Source organism: Trichechus manatus, unplaced genomic scaffold, assembly GCF_000243295.1.
Source record: "Trichechus manatus latirostris isolate Lorelei unplaced genomic scaffold, TriManLat1.0 scaffold00181, whole genome shotgun sequence".
Classification (NCBI taxonomy): domain Eukaryota; kingdom Metazoa; phylum Chordata; class Mammalia; order Sirenia; family Trichechidae; genus Trichechus; species Trichechus manatus.
Window position 1 is genome coordinate 1,857,370 of NW_004444117.1, and position 18,997 is coordinate 1,876,366.

An 18,997-nucleotide genomic window follows, 5' to 3' on the forward strand; every position below is an offset into this window, starting at 1 on the left:
GCACCCTGAATTCATACTTCTAGCCTCCTAAATTGTAAGAGAAAAAATTACTATTTGTTAAAGCCATCCACTTGTGGCATTTCTGGTATAGCAGAACTAGATTACTAACACATACGATTTTTTTATGTTAACGAGATCACATAATGAGCCAGGTGGGGTCTTAACCTAATCATTTGAGTAGTGTCTTATAAAAAGAGCAGAATAGACATGGATACACACACAAGGGAAGATGCCATGTGAAGACAGACACAAACTGCAGATGCATCTACAAGTCCAGGAATGCTAAGGATTGCCAGCAGCTACTAGAAGCTGAAATAGACAAAGAAGGACCTTCCTCAAAGAAGGACCTTCCCCCACAGCTGATGTCCTGAATTCAGACTTCTAGCCTCCAGAATTATGAGAAAATAAATTTCTGTTCTTTAAAGTCACCCACTTGTGCTATTTTTCATTATGGCAGCAATAGAAAACTAAGACAGGAGTACCCATGGGAAGGAGAAACAGAAAGCTGTACTGTAAGTGTGACACTACCCAGAGTCCAGGGGAAAAGATCCCAAGGAAAATACCTTGATGCAAGTAACTTTATGGGAGTGCACCCCAGTTCCTCTCCTTGCTCCTCTGTCCTCAGCAGGCCCATCCTCTGCTCACAGGGCTGTCACCCAAGAGCCCAGCCTCTGTGCCTAGCCAAATATTTACCCGAGCCTGAGTTACTATGTCCAGAACAGAGACCCACAGGTCTCCTATTGTTGGACTGCTCCTTTCCCATACCAACGCTGTGTTTCATTCTGGGGCCTACCCATTCTTACATGCTGCCCAATCCCCAGGTTAGGGTGCTTGATCGAGGGATAGAAATTTCACTCAAACTGGGCCGAGTCCAGGGCTTTATCATGACCTTTGAACTTCAGACCAGACTGTGTAAATTTAGTCCCTGTCTTGTGGTATGACCCTTTCAGCAGCTGTTTTCCACCATGAGTAAGAAGTCTGGTCTGCAGTGAGAAGAATGAAGCTGATATCCAGAGAAAAGTAGGGGTAAAACATAGACCATGGGTCCAGTTCTTTCTGAAGACCTGTCCCCTCCATGCCGGGTGTGGCCTTCCTGAACTAAGGTTTGCTCCCTGTCTCTAACGGTTCACTTCGGACTTGCACTCTTTACAACTTCCACCATGAAGCAGGGGAAAGAAGAGAGAAGATGCGAGGAAGCAGCAAGACCCGTTCATCCCCCACCCTGCTACTTGGGGTCCCCTGTGCCCTCACCCTTGGGCGGGGCTGCCATTGTGGAGGTAGCTTTGAGGCTTCGCTTCCGCTTCTGCACATTCTGCTCTGGGTGGAAGAGGATGACGTAGGTTTTGGGGACGTAGAGCATGCCAAGGGACACCGATGCACTGAGGCTCAAGGACACGGTCAGCGTGGTTGTCTGGATGTAGACCTAAGTCATGGAGGAAGGGAAGAAACAGGTCTCAGCCCTATGCTCTCCACACCCCCTACACTTCTGTTGCCACATAGACTGGAGGTGAGTCTATGTCAGCTGGGTTGGGAAGGATGAATGAGAATGAGCATTTAGGAAAAGACAGAAGCACAGGCAAAAGCCTGGTGGCATAAAGAGCCTGGGGTCACTGTGTGCCTCTTGTGTAGAAAGGGAGGTGAGTGACATGGGACTGAGTGGACAAGTAACTGAGGGAAGGGAGGGATGAATTAACAGACAGGGAGACCTGGGAAAATCATCTGTAAGCCTAAAACAGGCTAGGGCATGTTAGTGATGAATGAATGTATTTTCAAATGTAGAAATGAATCAGTTAACAGACTGAATAAAGGAACAAATGGATAACATAGATGGATAAATGTTCTACTGTATACATGAATGAATGACTAAATAAATGTTCAAGCAAACGGAACAATGGATTAATGGACTGACAGATAAAGTATTTAAAGAAATGAAGAAATAATTGAATAAAGACAAGTTAATGGATGGATAGACAAGTGGGTGAACCAATGAATGAGTTAACAAAGGAAGAGGGGAAATGACTGAATGAACAAGCAGAGGGATACTGAAAAAAACCAATGAATGAACAAGGATTTAAGTACACAAATGAGTCAAACAACCAAACAGCCAGTCCAAGAATTGAGCATCTAAATGTATGGCTCAGCTCTGGGAACAATCAGGCCTTTCCGTGGACAGGCAGGAAACAAATGAGGTGGCCAAACCTCCTAGGGGACCCCAGATTACCTTTTCAGCTGACTGGGCAGTGCCAAAGAATATAGGCACAAAAGCCAGCCAGATGATGCAGGTGGTGTACATGGTGAAACCAATGGGCTTGGCCTCATTGAAGGTCTCAGGCACGCCGCGGGCCTTGATGGCATACACAGTGCATGTGAACATGAGCAGGAGGCTGTAGCCCAGGCAGCCGATGAGGGACAGATCTGACATGTCGCACTTGAGCACCCCTCTGGCCTGCTCTGGGTCCACTGTCCGCTGCTCTTCATAGTCAATCACACTGTGTGGAGGCTGAGCCCCCAGCCATGCCACCACTCCCACCACCTGCAGGAACCAACACCGTGTCAGAGACACATCCTATTCCAAGAACAAGCCCACCCAAGTCCATGAGCTGGGTCTCTGGCAGGATAGGATTTCCCTCAAAGCTTCTGGCCTACTGAGTGGGATTCTCAGGCCTGAGAGCCACCATAAAGAAGGGAGGGAAGTCCAGGTGAGAGGGATTGCCTGAGCAGAGGGCTGGGATATGGCCAAGTGGAGAGAAGGGGCTGTAGTGGAGGTATGTGTTGGCAACATCAGGGCTGATTTGTATGGGGCAACTTGATGTCCTTTTCCTGTGTTCTTCCCATTACCACTACCACTGACTGAGCCCCTTCAAAGGGCAGTGACTGCAGGCAAAGGATCTGAAGTCAGACTGCGTGACCCTAAACACATCTTCTCTCTTGGCCTTGGTTTCTCCATATAGAGAGTGGAACCCTCATAATCTCTATTCACAATGTTGTTGTGAGGACAAAACGCCATCTTGGAGGATTACCTGGCGCATGTACCACATACTAAGAGTCAGGTCTTGAAGAGACGTTCTCTCTACTCCTCCCAACCCTCCAGGTAGGCATTATTATCTTGTCTGTAGATGTGAACACACACTTGCTTGATCACTTCTAAATCCAAAAAGAATCCCAAACCAGTTGCCATGGAGTTGATCCGACTCATGGTGACTCCATGTGTGTCAGGTAAATTGTGCTCCATAAGGTTCTCAATGGCTGATTTTTTGGAAGTAGACTGCCAGGCCTTTCTTCAGAGGCACCTCTGGTTGGGTTTGAACCACCAACCTATCAGCTAGTAGCAGAACACTTAACTGTTTGTGACACCCAAGGACTCCTGATTACTCTTAGCACCATGAAAACCTAGTTCCTGAGGACTCGCTTCTCCAAATCCAGAGAACTGTTGAGTAAAATGTAATGAAATGATGTGTGAATGCATAATAATGCTCAAAATAAAGGAATGTCTCAGGCAAAAGAAACAAAGGAAACACTTGATAGAGAGGGGTGAGAATGTGAGCTGGCCTGGGAGGCGTAAGTGCCAGACACAGGCCTTAATAGAGGATATGGGGTTTCAATTCCCTCACAGAGACAGGAGACAAAACCTTGAACCAACAGAAGCTGGAGAGTGGGAACTGAGACACTTGGATAAAGGCAAGACCTGGGAGGGCTGCGCCATACGCGTGTGCAGGTTGTTCACTGCACTCTAGGGGGCAAGTGGGACATGAAATCCAGCCAAAACTCCATGCCATGCGTTGATGTGGAGCCAGGTGGTGTAATCCTGGAGGAAGGGACACTTTTTACCATTTGTCTGCCCAAAAGGAGCACCTTTTTGTGATGCTCACAAAGGCAGTAGCTCTGGTGATTGCTCCATGAGCAAGGGTTGAATAAAATAAAACCCCACCCACTATCTAAGAAGGCAGCAAGAAAGCACCTCTTAGGACAAGGCTGTAAGTTGGGGGGAAAAGTCTCCCATAAGAAACTATCATAATACTCAGTTATAGTGCACAGAAGTAACAACCAAAATGTACACACCTATTTTGCAACCCAAAGTGGCAAAAAAAAAAAAAGAATAGCATCCAATACATGTAATGAACTCCTACAAAATTATAGAAAATGATCAAAGGATAGGAACAAGCAATTCACAGAAAAGGAGATTCCAAAGGCCAGCTGTGCTACCAATTTAGTGTAGCCAAATTAAAACAATGAGATGCTATTTAACATCCATCCTATTGGCAAAAATACCTAGAAAGGTTGAAGAGGTGCATCTTTTAAAGAGTCCATTATATCTGGAAAGGAGGGTGTAATGTGGGGAGTTCAAGTAGATGGTACCAGGGAGGTAAGCAGATTGGGGAGCAGTGAATACAGGTTAAGATCTCCATCCTGTGAATGAGGGGAGCCAGGGAGTATCTGAGACACGAGAGTAGTGAGGTGCCATCTCAGAATGTACTGGACCTGACGAGGGGAAGCTCAGTTCCTGTTAGGAAGGGTGGGACCACCTTCTAGTAGTGGGTAATTGCATGCACAAAGGCCTGTGGGTAAGAATGAACGTGGTACATGCAGAGCTACGTGGGAGAAGGGTTTGCCTGGAGTGGAAAGTGTGTCACCTTCCACATGGCCCTTAGAACATGGCTGGCTCTGCAATATTACACAAGGTCCACCTCCCCAAGTCATCTGTCTCTTAATACCCTCTGCACAGAAAACATCTAGGGCTTTCCAGACTATGGAAATCATTTCCAAAGCTGTAATATGATCTGTACTTAGGGAAAACCACAAAGGAAATCTGTTTTTGATGTACATTACATCATAAAACATTAGCTGTTTTATGGAATTAGATGCTCCACTCCACAGAAATTCAAGCAGGATTCAGAAGAGGACGTGGAACAAAGGATATCATTGCTGATGTCAGATGGGTCTTGGCTGAAAGCACAGAATACCAGAAAGATATTTACCTGTGTTTTATTGACTATGCAAAGATATTTGACTATGTGGATCATAACAAATTATGAATGACATTGCGAAGAATGAGAATTCCAGAACACTTAATTGTGCTCATGGGGAACCTGTACATAGACCAACAGGCAGTCATTCAAACAGAACAAAGAGATATTTCATGGTTTGAAGTCAGGAAAGGTGTACCTCACGGTTGTATCCTCTCACCATACTTTTTCAATCTGTATGCTGAACAAATAATCCCAGAAGCTGCACTATATGAGGAAGAACACGGCATCAGGATTAGAGGAAGACTCATTAACAACCTGTGATATGCAGATGACACAACCTTATTGCTGAAATTGAAGAGGACTTGAAGCACTTACTGATGAAGATAAAAGACCACAGCCTTCAGTATGGATTACACCTCAACATAAAGAGAACAAAAATGCTCACAACTGAACTAATAAGCAACATTATGATAAATGGAGAAAAGACTAAAATTGTCAAGAATGTCACTTTACTTGGATCCATAATCAACACCCATGGAAGCAGCAGTCAAGAAATCAAACAACATATTGCATTAGGCAAATCTGTTGCAAAAGACCTCTTTAAAACGTTAAAAAGTAAAGATGTCACTTTGAGGACTAAGGTGTGCCTGACCCCAGCCATGGTATTTTCAGTCACCTCATATGCATGTGAAAGCTGGACAATGAATAAGGAGGACCAAAGAATAATTAACGCCTTTGAATGATGATGTTGGGGAAGAATACTGAATATACCATGGACTGCCAGAAGAATGTACAAATCTGTTTTGGAAGAAGTACAGCCAGAATGTTCCTTAGAAGCAAGGATAGCAAAACTTCATCTCACATACTTCGGACATGTTATTGGGAGGGACAAGTCCCTACCAGGAAGGACCAGTTGCGAACACCAGACATCATGCTTGGTAAAGTACAGGGTCAGCAAAAGAGAGGAAGACCCTCAAGGAGATGGACTGACACAGTGGCTGCAACAATGGGCTCAAGCATAACGACAACTGTGAGGATGGTGCAGGACCAGGCAGTGTTTCAATCTGTTGTACACAGGGTCATTATGAGTCAGAACCAACTGGATGGCACCTAACAACACTCCACAGAAATAGCATTGGACCCTGCACCTCTAATCCAGGCTACCCTAGTGAACTGGGCAGCAGTAACTTGCTTTATGGAAACAGATACTTGCTTGAGGAAAATTAGTCAGCTATCTCTTTTCCTTATTTTTGTATTGGAGTCCAATTGTGGAAGAGCATACTGAGTTTATGAAAACAATTTTGTTGTTTTACAGACTATAACTCATGCTTTCCACCTTACTGACCTAATTTCCTTCATAGATTGAATAGGGGGTGGCAGGTGAGGGGAAGGGGAGGAATGGGTTCACTTAAATAAGTGCGTCATGGATTCAATTATGTCCCCCAAAAAAGGTGTGTATCAGCTTGGCTGGGTCATGATCCCCAGTATTACATGACTGTATAATCTGATGTGATTTCCTCAGGTGTTGTAACTTCCATCACTATGATCTAATAAGATGGATTAGTGGCAGTTATACTGATGAGGTTTACAAGATTAGATAGTGTCTTAATCCAATCTCTTCTGAGATATAAAAGAGAGAAGCAAGCAGAGACACATGGGAACCTCGTACCACCAAGAAAACAATGCTGGGAGCAGAGTGCATCCTTTGGACCTGAGGTTCCTGCACAGAGAAGCTCCCAGACCAGGGTAAGACTGATGACACGGACCTTCATCCAGAGCTGGCAGAGAAAGCGTTCCCCTGGAGCTGATGCCCTGAATTTGGACTTGTAGCCTACTGGGCTGTGAGAGAATAAACTTCTCTTTGTTAAAGCCATCCACTTGTGGTATCTCTGTTATAGCAACACTAGATGACTAAGACAGAGTTCTTCTTATTTACAGGAAACAGTAGGGCTCTCTCTCCTGGGCCTATTTTTATTTTAACATGGGAGCCAAAATGGAAAAGAGTGACTCACTCTAGAAATACCACTTCTCTGATTTACTGAAGTTGAGTACAAACCCCCCCTGTTATGGATTGAATTGTGTCCCCCAAAAAAGACATGTTGAAGTCCTAAACCCTAAACCTGTGAATATGACCTTGTTTGGAAATAGGAACTTTGAAGATGTTATCAGTTAAGTTAACATGAGGTCACATTGGAGTAAGCTGAGTCCTAATCCAATATAACTGGTATCCTTATAAAAGATGAAAAGAGATGCAGACACAGAGGGAAGACAGCCATGTGACAATGCAGGCAGAGATGCAGTGATGCATCTAGAAGCCAAGGAACACCTGGGGCTACCAGAAGGTGGGAGAGACAAGAAAGGATATTCTCCTAGAGCTTCAGGAAGGAGCATGGCCCTGCTGACACCTTGATTTCAGACTAGCCTCCAGAACTGTACAACAATAAATTTCTGTTGCTTTAAGCCACCCACTTTGTGGTACTTAGTTACGGCATCCCTAGGAGACTAATTCACCCCACCCCCAGCCTCCAATCCACCCACCCTGCCACCTTGGGGTTCTTTAGGACCTACCTGCACAGATGTGAGGCTGAAGGTGATGACGAGCTGCGAAGTGGGGCTGATGAAGGGCGGGGGTGTGACTGAGCGCTTCCCCTGCTCAAAAATCCGGTAGATGCGGTTGGTCTTGGTGAGCAAGGCGGAGTAGCTGAGGGTAGTGCCAAGGCCAAGGAAGAGTCTCCGGGCAGCACAGATGGCAGCACCAGGCTCAGCCACCATGAGGAAGGTGATGGTGTAGATAAGGAAGATACCCGTGAGCAGGACATAGCTGAGCTCTCGGCCAGAAGCCCGTACGATGGGTGTGTTGTTGTGCAGCACAAAGGTGGCCACCACCGTTGTGGTCGCCATGATGCCCAGCATGGCCAGGAGGAGGGGAGGGGCCGCCCAGGGGGAGAACCAGGTGAGGCACACCACCGGCGTGGGGCGGCAGCCTGTGTGATTGGGAGTGGGCCGCATGTCCCCAGGACAGGCCTCGCACATGAATTCGTCCACCTGGAAGTGGTACCCATCGCAGGCCTCGCAGTGCCAGCAGCAGGGGACACCTTTCACCATCTTTTTCCGCTCACCTGGCCCACAGGGGAGGCTGCACTGAGATGAGGGCACCTCTTGGAGGTCGTCTGACCACTGAAGTGCTTCTACCTGGGATGAGTGAGATACGGGCTTGTGACCCCCTGCTGCAGAATGGTGGATCCACCTCTTGGCACCAGGGTTCGGTCTGTGCTACTCACATCGAGTCTGAGGATCTCTGCCCACTGGCCCACAGCCTGGTATCCGCCACTGCCCGCACTGCCATTGGCCGCCTGGTACTGGAAGATGTCATAGCGCCCGGGTGCATCTCCATTCTCGTTGAACATTACAGGGGTGCCTGCACTGCCTGGGGGAGAGCCCATCATCCTCAGCTGGTTCTCTTGCCCATCACAGCCACCTCCTAGAGAGGTCACATGGGCAGGCCAGCATCCAGGACAAGTAAGATGGAGTCTGACTGTGCAGGCCAGAAGAAGAGTTCAGACCTGGACCACGGTCTACAGGACAGCATGAAATTGGTACCATTTTGAAGTCAGTTTTATTTCTTTGAGAAGCTTGTCCTACCATCTGTAGTGCTAGTCTGGGATAATATTAAGAGAGCTTAGCAGAAAGAAAATGTGCAGTACATATTTGGTGAGGGAACAGCGTTTTTGGTTTTATAAAGGATAGTAATTACCATGAGGAGTCCCTGGGTGATGTGAAGAGTTAAGTGTTTGACTGCTAATGGTTCGAGTCCACCCAGAGGCACCTCAGAAAAAAGGCTTGGCGATCTACTTCTGAAAAATCAGCCACTGAAAAGCCTATGGAGCACAGTTCTAGTCTGACACACGTGGGATTGCCATGAGTCAGAGTCAACTCGATGGCAACTGGTTTTAATTAATAAGCAGCGAATCTCTCCCCACAAACCATGAGTACAGCTTCAGTCCACTAGATTCTTTTCAAAAGACATTGTTTTGAGACCACGGGCCAAGCCCTCTGCTGGAAGACACCCGTGCATCAGACGTGCTCCTTGTCTCAAGCAGCTCTCAGCCTAGGTAGGGCAGCATTTAGAAGCTCATGACTCAGAGTGAGCAGCTTATCCACAGTGTGGGCCATGCGTTGAGCAGTCTTCACTGTGTCCCCTACATGCCCCAAGAGTCCATATGCCTCTCAGTTCTGCACAATGGAGGGGAGTTATGTGTAACCCACTGAGTGTGAGGCAGGCAGGGTCACAGAAAATCTCCCCAACTCTGAATTTGCAAATTGGGGCTGAAGGCTGGGGAGGCAGGAGTATTAGAAAGGAGGAGCCAGAATTCAACCATAAAGAGAAATGAGGTGCTGATGCATGCTACAACATGGACAAACCTTGAAAATGTTATGCTGAGAGAAAGAAGCCAGACATAAAAGAACTAATATCGCATGAACCCACTTATATGAAATATCCAGAATAGGCAAATGCATAGAGACAGAAAATAGGATAGTGGTTACTAGGGGCTGGGCAGGGGGAGTTAAGAGGTTTACCTGTGTTTTACTGACTATGTAAAGGCATTCAACTGTGTGGATCATAACAAATTATGGACAACATTGCAAAGAAGGGGAATTCCAGAACACTTAGTTGTGCTCATGAGGAACCTGTACATAGACCAATAGGCAGTTATCAGAACAGAACAAAGGGGTACTGCCTGGTTTAAAGTGAGGAAAAGTGTGCGTCAGAGTCGTATCCTTTCACCATACTTATTCAATCTGTATGCTGAGTAAACAATCCCAAAAGCTGGACTAAACGAAGAAGAACACAGCATAAAGATTGGAGGAAGACTCATTAACAACCTGCAATATGCAGATGACACAACTTTGCTTGCTAAAAGCAAAGACAACTTGAAGCACTCACTGATGGTGATCAAAGACCACAGCCTTCAGTATGGATTGCACCTCAAAATAAAGAAAACAAAAATCCTCTCAACTGGACCAATAAGCAACATCATGATAAATGGAGAAAATACTGAAGTTGTAAAAGATTTCATTTTTCTTGGATCCACAATCAACGCCCATGGAAGCAGCAGTCAAGAAGTCAAACAACACACTGCACTGGGCAAATCTGCTGCAAAAGACCTCTTTAACGTGTTAAAAAACAAAGATGTCACTTTAACGACTAAGGTGCCACCTGACCCAAGCCATGGTGTTTTCAATGGCCTTATATGCATGTGAAAGCTAGACGATGAATAAGGAAAACTTAAGAAGAATTAATGCCTTGAATTATGGCATTAGTGAAGAATACTGAATATAACATGGACTGCCAGAAGAATAAACAAATCTGTCTTGGAAGTACAGCCAGAATGCTCATCAGAAGCAAGAATAGCAAGACTTTGTCTTACATACTTCAGACATGTTATCAGGTGGGACCAGTCCCTGGAGAAGGTCATGATGCTTGGTAAAGTAGAGGGTCAGCTAAAAAGAGGAAGACCTTCAAGGTGATCAACTGACACAATGACAGCAACAATGGGCTCAAGCATAACAACGACTGTAAGGATGGCGCAGGACCTTGTACTTAGGGTCACTATGAGTAGGAACCAACTTGACAGCACCTAACAACAACAATCATATACTATGCTGGGAATGACAACTTGAAGAGGAATGGTGTTGCATTTATCATCAAAAAGAACATTTCAAGATCTATCCTGAAGTACAATGCTGTCAGTGATAGAATAATATCCATACACCTACAAGGAAGACCAGTTAATACAACTATTATTCAAATTTATGCACCAACCACTAAGGCCAAAGATGAAGAAATAGAAGATTTTTACCAACTTCTGCTGAACATGCAATCAGGATGTATTAATAATTACTGGTGATTGGAATGTGAAAGTTGGAAACAAAGACGACAGGATCGGTAGTTGGAAAATATGGCCTTGGTGATAGAAATGATGCTGGATATTACGTGATAGAATTTTGCAAGACCAATGACTTCTTCGCTGCAAATACCTTTTTTCACCAACATAAACTGTGACTATACACATAGACCTCACCAGATGGAATACACAGGAATCAAATGGACTACATCTGCGTACAGACAATGGAAAAGCTCAATATCATCAGTCAGAACGAGGCCAGAGGCCAACTCCAGAACAGACCACCAATTGCTCATATGCAAGTTCAAGTTGAAACTGAAGAAAATTAGAACAAGTCCACAAGAGCCAAAGTACGACCTTGAGTATATCCCACCTGAATTTAGAGACCATCTCAAGAATAGATTTGATGTGCTGAACCCTAATGACCGAAGACCTGATGAGTTGTGCAATGACATCAAGGACATCATACATGAAGAAAGTTAGAGGTCATTAAAATGACCAGAAAGAAAGAAAAGACCAAAATGGATGTCAGAAGAGACTCTGAAACTTACTCTTGAGCATCGAGTAGCTAAAGTGAATGGAAGAAACGATGAAGTAAAAGAGCTGAACAGAAGATTTCAAAGGGCAGCTGACATGTGCAAAGACCTGGAGATAGAAAACCAAAAGGGAAGAACACGCTTGGCATTTCTCAAGCTGAAAGAACTGAAGGAAAAATTCAAGCATCAAGTTGCAATACTAAAGGATTCTACGGGGAAAATATTAAACCATGCAAGAAGCATCAAAAGAAGATGGAAGGAATACATAGGTTCACTATACCAAAAGAATTGGTTGACATTCAACCATTTCAGGAGGTAGCATATGATCAGGAACCGATCATACTAAAGGAAGAACTCCAAGCTGCACTGAAGGCACTGGCAAAAAACAAGGCTCCTGGAATTGACAGAATACCAACTAAGATGTTGAAACAAACTGATGCAGCGCTGGAAGTGCTCACTCATCTATGCCAAGAAATTTGGAAGACAGCTACCTGGCCAACCAACTGGAAGAGATCCATATTTATGCCTATTCCCAAGAAACGCAATCCAATCGAATGTGGAAATTATCGAACAATATCATTAATACCACATGCAGGCAAAATTTTGCTGAAGATCATTCAAAAGCAGTTGCAGCAGTACACTGACAGAGAACTGTCAGAAATTCAAGCCAGATTCAGAAGAGGACATGGAACGAGGGATATCATTGCTGATGTCAGATGGATCCTGGCTGAAAGGAGAGAATACCAGAAAGATGTTTACCTGTGTTTTACTGACTATGCAAAGGCATTCGACTGTGTGGATCATAACAAATTATAAATAACATTGCAAAGAATGGGAATTCCAGAACACTCAATTATGCCCATGACAAACCTGTACATAGATCAAGAGGCAGTCATTCGAACAGAACAAGGGGATACTGCATGGTTTAAAGTCAGGAAAGGTGTGTGCAGGGTTGTATCCTTTTACCATATTTATTCAATCTGTATGCTGAGCAAATAATCCGAGAAGCTGGGACATCAGGATTGGAGGAAGCAAGAATGGCAAGACTACGTTTCACATACATTGGACATGTTATCAGGAGGAATCAGTCCCTGGAGAAGGACATCATGCTTGGTACAGTAGAGGGTCAGCGATAAAGAGGAAGACCCTCAACGAGATGGACTGACACAGTGGCTACAGCGATGAGCTCGAGCATAATAGGGATTGTGAGGATGGCACAGGATCGGGCAGTGTTTCATTCTGTTGTACACAGGGTTGCTAGGAGTCGGAATCGACTCAAAGGCACCCAACAACAACAACAAAAACTACATTGCTTAGGGAGTGCTGAATCTGTGGGGTGATGCAAGTTTTAGAAATAAATAGTGGTGATGGATGTACAATATGGTGAATATAATTAATGACTTTGAATTGTACACTAAATATAGTTAAAATGGAAAATCTTATGTTGTATCTATATATTTTACCACAATTAATTTTTAATAAGTGGGAACCAGAGCTTGGCTCAGTTCTCCAGCCCTCAGCCCCAGGTGCCCGCCATGCCACTCTGCCTCTCCTGCCCCTTCAATCCTGAGTCCTCCCAGGTCCCACACAGAAATCTGTGCCAGAAGCCTTCCCCTCACCCATAGGAATGCTAGCATCCACTCACCGTTGAAGCGGACGGCTCGAATATACTGCAGCAGCATCCGTCCATCAGCAGGCTCCATGGCCGGGCACAGGCCTGTGTGCCCAGGACAGAGCGTCTGATGCATGCTGTGGAGGGCGTGGGCAATGGCATACACAGCATCGATCACAAACTGCACCTTCCCCTCCTGCTCGTAGGTGGAGTCCCGGCCGATGCGTTCCTCACCTGTCCTAGGGATGCCCCACCCCTGAGACCAGGAGCCAGGAGGTAGGCCTGGGCTCCACGTCTGAGTTGGCCTCCACCTTTTCCCTACCACCCTCGCCACCCTGGGCAGCACTCACCTGTGCATTTGCGGGTAGAATCATCTGACTGGGTACCTGAGCTGGTCAGTTTGCAGTTAAAATTCTCTTCCCAGAACTCAGCAAACCAGATGTTCCGGCGGTTGTTCTCCAAAGAGCGGGTCATGAAGTACTGGTCAAACCCTGAGAGGGAGGGAAGAAGAGAGGAGGCTGCCATGATTCTCCTGCGTCCCTTCACAAGTGGGATGAGGGGAGAGCAGGGACGCAGGGCAAGCCTCATCACTCTCATCAGCAGGATGGTATGTTCCAGATCCTTGGTTTCTCTTCCTCCTCATCCTCCCTAAATTAGTGTTTCTGGTAGAACGAGAATACAGGCATAGAATTTTTAAAAAACACTAACATTCTTTACCCTGTACAATGGGTATGCTTTTACTCACACACCATCCCCTTCAAACACTGCTTTGAGGGATGTATTCATAGAACTTCAGACTCAGAGAATCTGGGAATCCTACAAGGCACCTGGATCACAGTACCAATTATGTGTTGCTGTGATTAGCTGCCATCAAGTAGGCCCCTTACTCATGGCAACCCATGTACAACAGAACAAAATGCTGTCTGATCCTGTGCCATCCCCATGAACTATTTCAGATTGGACCATTGAGATCAATAGGGTTTTCAATGGCTGATTTTCGGAAGCAGGTTGCCAGGCCTTTCTTCTTAGTCCATCTTAGTCTGGAAGCTCTGCTGAAATCTGTTCAGCATCATAGCAACACACAAGCCTCCACTGACAAACGGGTGGTGGCTGCACATGAGGTGCACTGGCTGGGAATCAAACCTGGGTCTCCCACATGGAAGGTGAGAATTCTAACACTAAACCAATTATACAGATTGGAAAATGAGTGCCCCCAAGAGGGAATTCTGGGTAAGAACAAATGAGGATGGGAGGCAGAATGTGGGAGCCAACCCTGCCACTCACCATCAATGGAGGCCCTTTTGGGCAGGATGGTGATGGCGCCCACAGCCACATCTTCTAGGTTCAGGATAGGTGCGGTCTTGGCTCCCCAGCTATCTGAGCCGACCCACAGGAAGTGGCCCGTTAGGTTGGCCTGGCGTGCGGCCTCCAGGACCCTCCTGGTAGAACAGGGCTGGGAAATGAGCGAGGCCTGGAACCCTCCTCCAGCTTACCTCGGCCACTTAGCATTCTTCTTTATCCATCTGTCCCTCCCACATCACTCAGCAGACCCTTTTTTCAGAAAAACAGCATACAGGATGTTGAGAGCACTCAGTAGAATGCCAAGCCAGCTTCTTACCCCAAGCCAGCCCACTTGCTCTATCCACTGTAACCCACTTCACTCTGGCCTTTGGAGGGGCTCCTTGAGGAAGATCGAGGCCACTCAGAAGTCCCCTACCCCCATATCCTGCCTCCAGCACCTCCAGGCTGCAATAGGAACCTCCACTTGGGCAGGGCCCTGCTGACACTCTCTGTACTGCCCCCACCCCATCTGACAGCTCCTTATGCTGACACCCTCTTCACCGCCCAGGCTCAGTTCCAACAGCTCATTCTTTATGCATAGAGCTGCTCAGCCCCACCCCCACCCCCACTCTGAGCTATAAAAACAGGCAATGAATCAGAATCAACTCAACGGCAATGGGTTTGGTTTTTGTTTTCTTTTGTTTTGTTTTTTTGTTTTTTTTTAATTCACTTGAGTTTCCCTGGTGGGGCTGGGGCATCTCCACCCAGACCAGGCCGGGATCATTTGGGAAACCTGATGCAATGATGGCAGCAGAGAACTCAAACGGGTAGGAGGAAAAAGGGGGAGGGAGGGGTATGGACATATATGGTGGGTAAGTAAAAGTGGGAGGCAGGCATGCAGGGAGAGCCTCCTCAGAGCAGTGAATGAACACACGCTGTCCTACCTGATGTCATCCTCGTTGGCAAAGATGATGATGCCCCGGGCGTTGGGTGTCTCCATGAGTCTCCTGATCACCTTGTTGAATTCTCCTGGCTTTGGTTCCCTAGGAATCTTGATGGACTGTGCAATACAGACCCCCCCTGGGTGACGGGGATGCCTAAATCAGGGCTCAGCCCCTGCACCCACAGGGCCGCCACCGTGGATGACTGCCTAGCTTGTCATCAGGGGCCTGGCCGAGGGGTCTGGCTGAGGGATGAGAGAGGTGGAGTCTAGCCTGGGCTCCACTTGCTAGGCCACATGGCCTGGGGCTGAGTCCACCAGAGGAAGTGGCATTTTTTATTCCATACAAAGCACTGTTTGCCTGCCAAGCCTTGGACCACCCATGGGGGCCCATCCAGGCTAACCACAGCCCTGAGGCCCACCACAGACCCAATACCCCCATCCATTGGCCCCTGGCCCATACCTCTGCAGGTTCCTTGGTGCCTCAGACAGTTCCCCACCCCAACTCACCAGCCTCACGGGAGATCTGCACAAAGGCCTCAACCCCACTCTCGCCATAGTTGCCCTCAGAGGCCAGCGTGGACACATAGTTCCATCCCAGTGCTCGCACAATGTCCACCATGGCCTGGGCCTGGTAGGAGTCGGGTGGCACCACACGGGAGAAGAAGTCGTAGCGTGTGGAATCACTGAGCTCTGGGGCTGTGGAGGCGTAGCTGATCTGGGGTATCTGAAGGAGGGAAAGAACACCTGGGCTGTGAATGGTGGGCTAGTAGTGACCCTAGGGAAGGAAGGCTGTGGGAATCCAGGACATGGATGGGGACATGGAAGGCTTGGCGTAGGGAGCTAGGGGCCAGCTAGAGTGGCCACATGGAGAGGCCATAAGGTGTGGGTAAAGGTCTGCATTTTTTGAAGCTGTCTGGCGGGATATGGGAGATGTGAGGGTCTAGGGGAAAGGGCAAGTTTGCCATATACAGTTGTGCAGGGTGTGTCCTGAACACGAATTCTTGAGCAAGGGGGAAGAAGGAAGTGAAGTCCAATCTGTAGCCAATCCAGCTGCTGGGTGCAGGCTGCATCAGCCTGGGGAAGAGGCATCCTTGTCAGCCCCAGAAGAAAGCACGTTTTCCTAATCACACAAACGGACAGTCTGTACTGGTGGCAGCCCCAGGAGGGATCAGAGCAGACAAGGGAGCTGGAGGGAAGTGTCTGATTCAAGGCTGTGTCTGGCCCATGGAGAGGCTTGCTTGAAACTGGGTTTATTTGTGTGTATTAGAGTGATTAGTAGCAGGGATTATGGACTGAGCTGATCTGGAAGTGGGGTGAGGAGCAACTATGAAAGGGCAGTGGAGAATGGCAACCGAGGACTGAAGAGGTGGCTGACAGAGAGATGGTGTGAATCAGAACAATGTCACACAGAGCAAAGAGTCAGAGGGAGCAAGTGGGAGCTGGAGTAGAGGTCAGAGAGGTAGAAGGTTCTGGAAGGAGGGGGCTAAGGCAGGTCTAGGGAAAATAAGGTTGTCTGCAGCAGGACAGAAAGCTTGGCAGCAGTATGGGAAAGGGGAGAGGGAATAGTGACGGAGAGAGAAGGAAGGAGGGAGGGAGAGAGAGAGCCAGGAAGAGAACATGGAGAAAGAGACAAGGAGACAGAAAGATAAAAACAAAAGACAAAGAAAGAGGGAAAATCAGAAGACAGGAGGCAAAGAAAGGCGTACTGGCTACAGTTTAATTAGTGGATCCTGCCGTTACACTCATAGGGTTGCTGTGAGTCGGAATTGACTCGACAGCAACGGGTTTATGGGTAGCTACACTGGGCACTCCACGACACTTCAGTTTAGCAACAACCTCACACAGGTTTAACCTCCATTTCATAGATGATGAAACTGAGGCTAGGCCAAATCAATTAAAATGCCTGTGATCACAGTGACACGGCTGGGAAATGAACTCAAGACCTTCATAGTTTCTTCTGGAACAGAAATCACAAAATGGCCACCAAGAAGCCAAATCTGGTTGATGGTTGTGTTTTGTGCACCATGTTGTAGTTTTAATTTTTGAATTAGTAGCCAGTGTCTAAAAATAGAGCGTTTTACATCTAAAACACTGTTGGTCTGGCATACTGGTCTGGTCTGAGCCAGGCAGCAGTGGGCCCTGGGCTCACAGAGTCCTGCTTCATTCACTTACAGTCCCCACCTGGCCCTCGGAGGCCCTTGAGTTCGAGATCCCTGCAGTAGACCTAAAGGGGCAAAGACAAGGAGAGCAACAGAAACCAGGCTTTTTAAGCAGGGCTGGGACAGAGCCTACAGATGGTGAAAACATACACCCCGTACACACAGACACACACAGACACACACACACACACACACACACACACACACACACACTGGACAGCCACAACCTCTCTCTGTGCCAACTAGAAAGTATTGGTATGGCCGGTGCCAACGCTGCCATTTAGAGACAACCGCAGGGAGAGAGATTAAATGCATGCAGATGGTGCAGGAGGGCCCAGAAAACATCTCTACCCAGAATGCTTGGTGTAGAAACAAAAGAGACACTCTGAAGGAAACCCTCGATTAACAGATGTGCCCTCCCTTAGTCAGATGGAAGTAAAGCCTTCCTCCCTCCACACAGACATGGAAGGACAGAGAGAGCCCCTCCGAGAGCCGCAGTAAAGCTATCCCACAAGCCTCCTCCAGTGAATGAATACTGTAGAAACCCCCCAAACTCTAATACCAAAGATCCCCTAATCTTTGATCCTTATGAAGCCAATCATTGCCCCACCCCCTCCAGGGCTGCAAGGAACCGGTGTCCCTCACAGGGGGACAGTTCCCTAAAGATGAGGGCACCACAGGCGGTCCAGGCGTCTCAGGTAGGGCAGGGCAGGGCTCTGTAGAAAAGAAATCCCACTGTTGCCTCTTCAGAGGGCCCTTGAGACATGATTAAAAGTCAAACATGTGAAATTGAATTTAAATGGTGATCAGTAAAGAAGGGAGAAGTATAGTGCCCTGCCAACCTACCCACCCCCAGGCACGGGCAAGAGGAGTGTCTAGGCTGCACCATCCGAAGGAGGGCCTTGGGTTCAGGGAAAACTCAAAGCTCCTCCCACCCCGAGCCCCCCACAGTGCCCAGAGGCATGCCCACGTTGCACAGCTGTGCAAGATTTGCACTTTCCCCGGGAAACCCAGAAGGCACGTTTTCTTAACTCAGACAAGGGGCTGCCTGCCTGTGTAAGGCAGCCGGGGGATGGGGAGGAGGGCGAAGGGTCAGAGTAAACGAGGGGTTCTGGGGAATGGGTGGCTGGATTTGATTCAGGCCTGTGTCTGACCCAACGGAGGGAGCTTCTCTGAAGCTGCTTTATATCTGTGTGAATTAGAATGACTGAAGCGGAGACCTTTCCGGAATAAGGTAAAGAGAGAAAACACATCAGCCACCCCAAGGGCAAGGACAGGCAAGAAATGCTGGAAACTAAACCCGGCCCCGCAGCCCTCACCGCAAACAGGCGCAGCACGTTGGCGACCATGATGGAGACGGAGCTGGCTGAAGCGCCCACTACCGCCACGACGCGCTCCGGGGGCGCCGCGCGGAGCGGAGGGGCGCCCCCTGGGCAGCGCACGCTCGCCTCGTCGCCGTCGCCGCGGCCGCGGATCAGCGCCTGCACGAAGCTGAGCGCCTGCTCCAGCGCGTACGTGTCCCGCGAGCAGGTGTCGAGCAGCCGCGCGCCCAGGCGCACGCCGGGCAGCAGCGCGGGGTCGGCGTTGACGCGG

At 47.7% G+C, this 18,997-nt stretch overlaps 1 protein-coding gene across 1 annotated transcript in view; it reads right to left on the reverse strand.

Annotated features, from left to right (window-relative positions):
- Positions 1 to 1,225: 1,225 nt before the first annotated feature.
- The window catches only part of GRM6 (glutamate metabotropic receptor 6), an 18,033-nt gene continuing 261 nt past the window's right edge, over positions 1,226 to 18,997 (reverse strand). Inside the window, 10 exon segments of the mRNA XM_023741429.1 lie at positions 1,226 to 1,423; positions 2,222 to 2,533; positions 7,536 to 8,159; positions 8,249 to 8,394; positions 13,055 to 13,255; positions 13,372 to 13,512; positions 14,306 to 14,460; positions 15,247 to 15,382; positions 15,753 to 15,969; positions 18,724 to 18,997. The exon segment at positions 18,724 to 18,997 is cut by the window's right edge and continues 137 nt beyond it. Of these exon segments, the coding sequence (XP_023597197.1) occupies positions 1,226 to 1,423; positions 2,222 to 2,533; positions 7,536 to 8,159; positions 8,249 to 8,394; positions 13,055 to 13,255; positions 13,372 to 13,512; positions 14,306 to 14,460; positions 15,247 to 15,382; positions 15,753 to 15,969; positions 18,724 to 18,997 (2,404 nt within the window).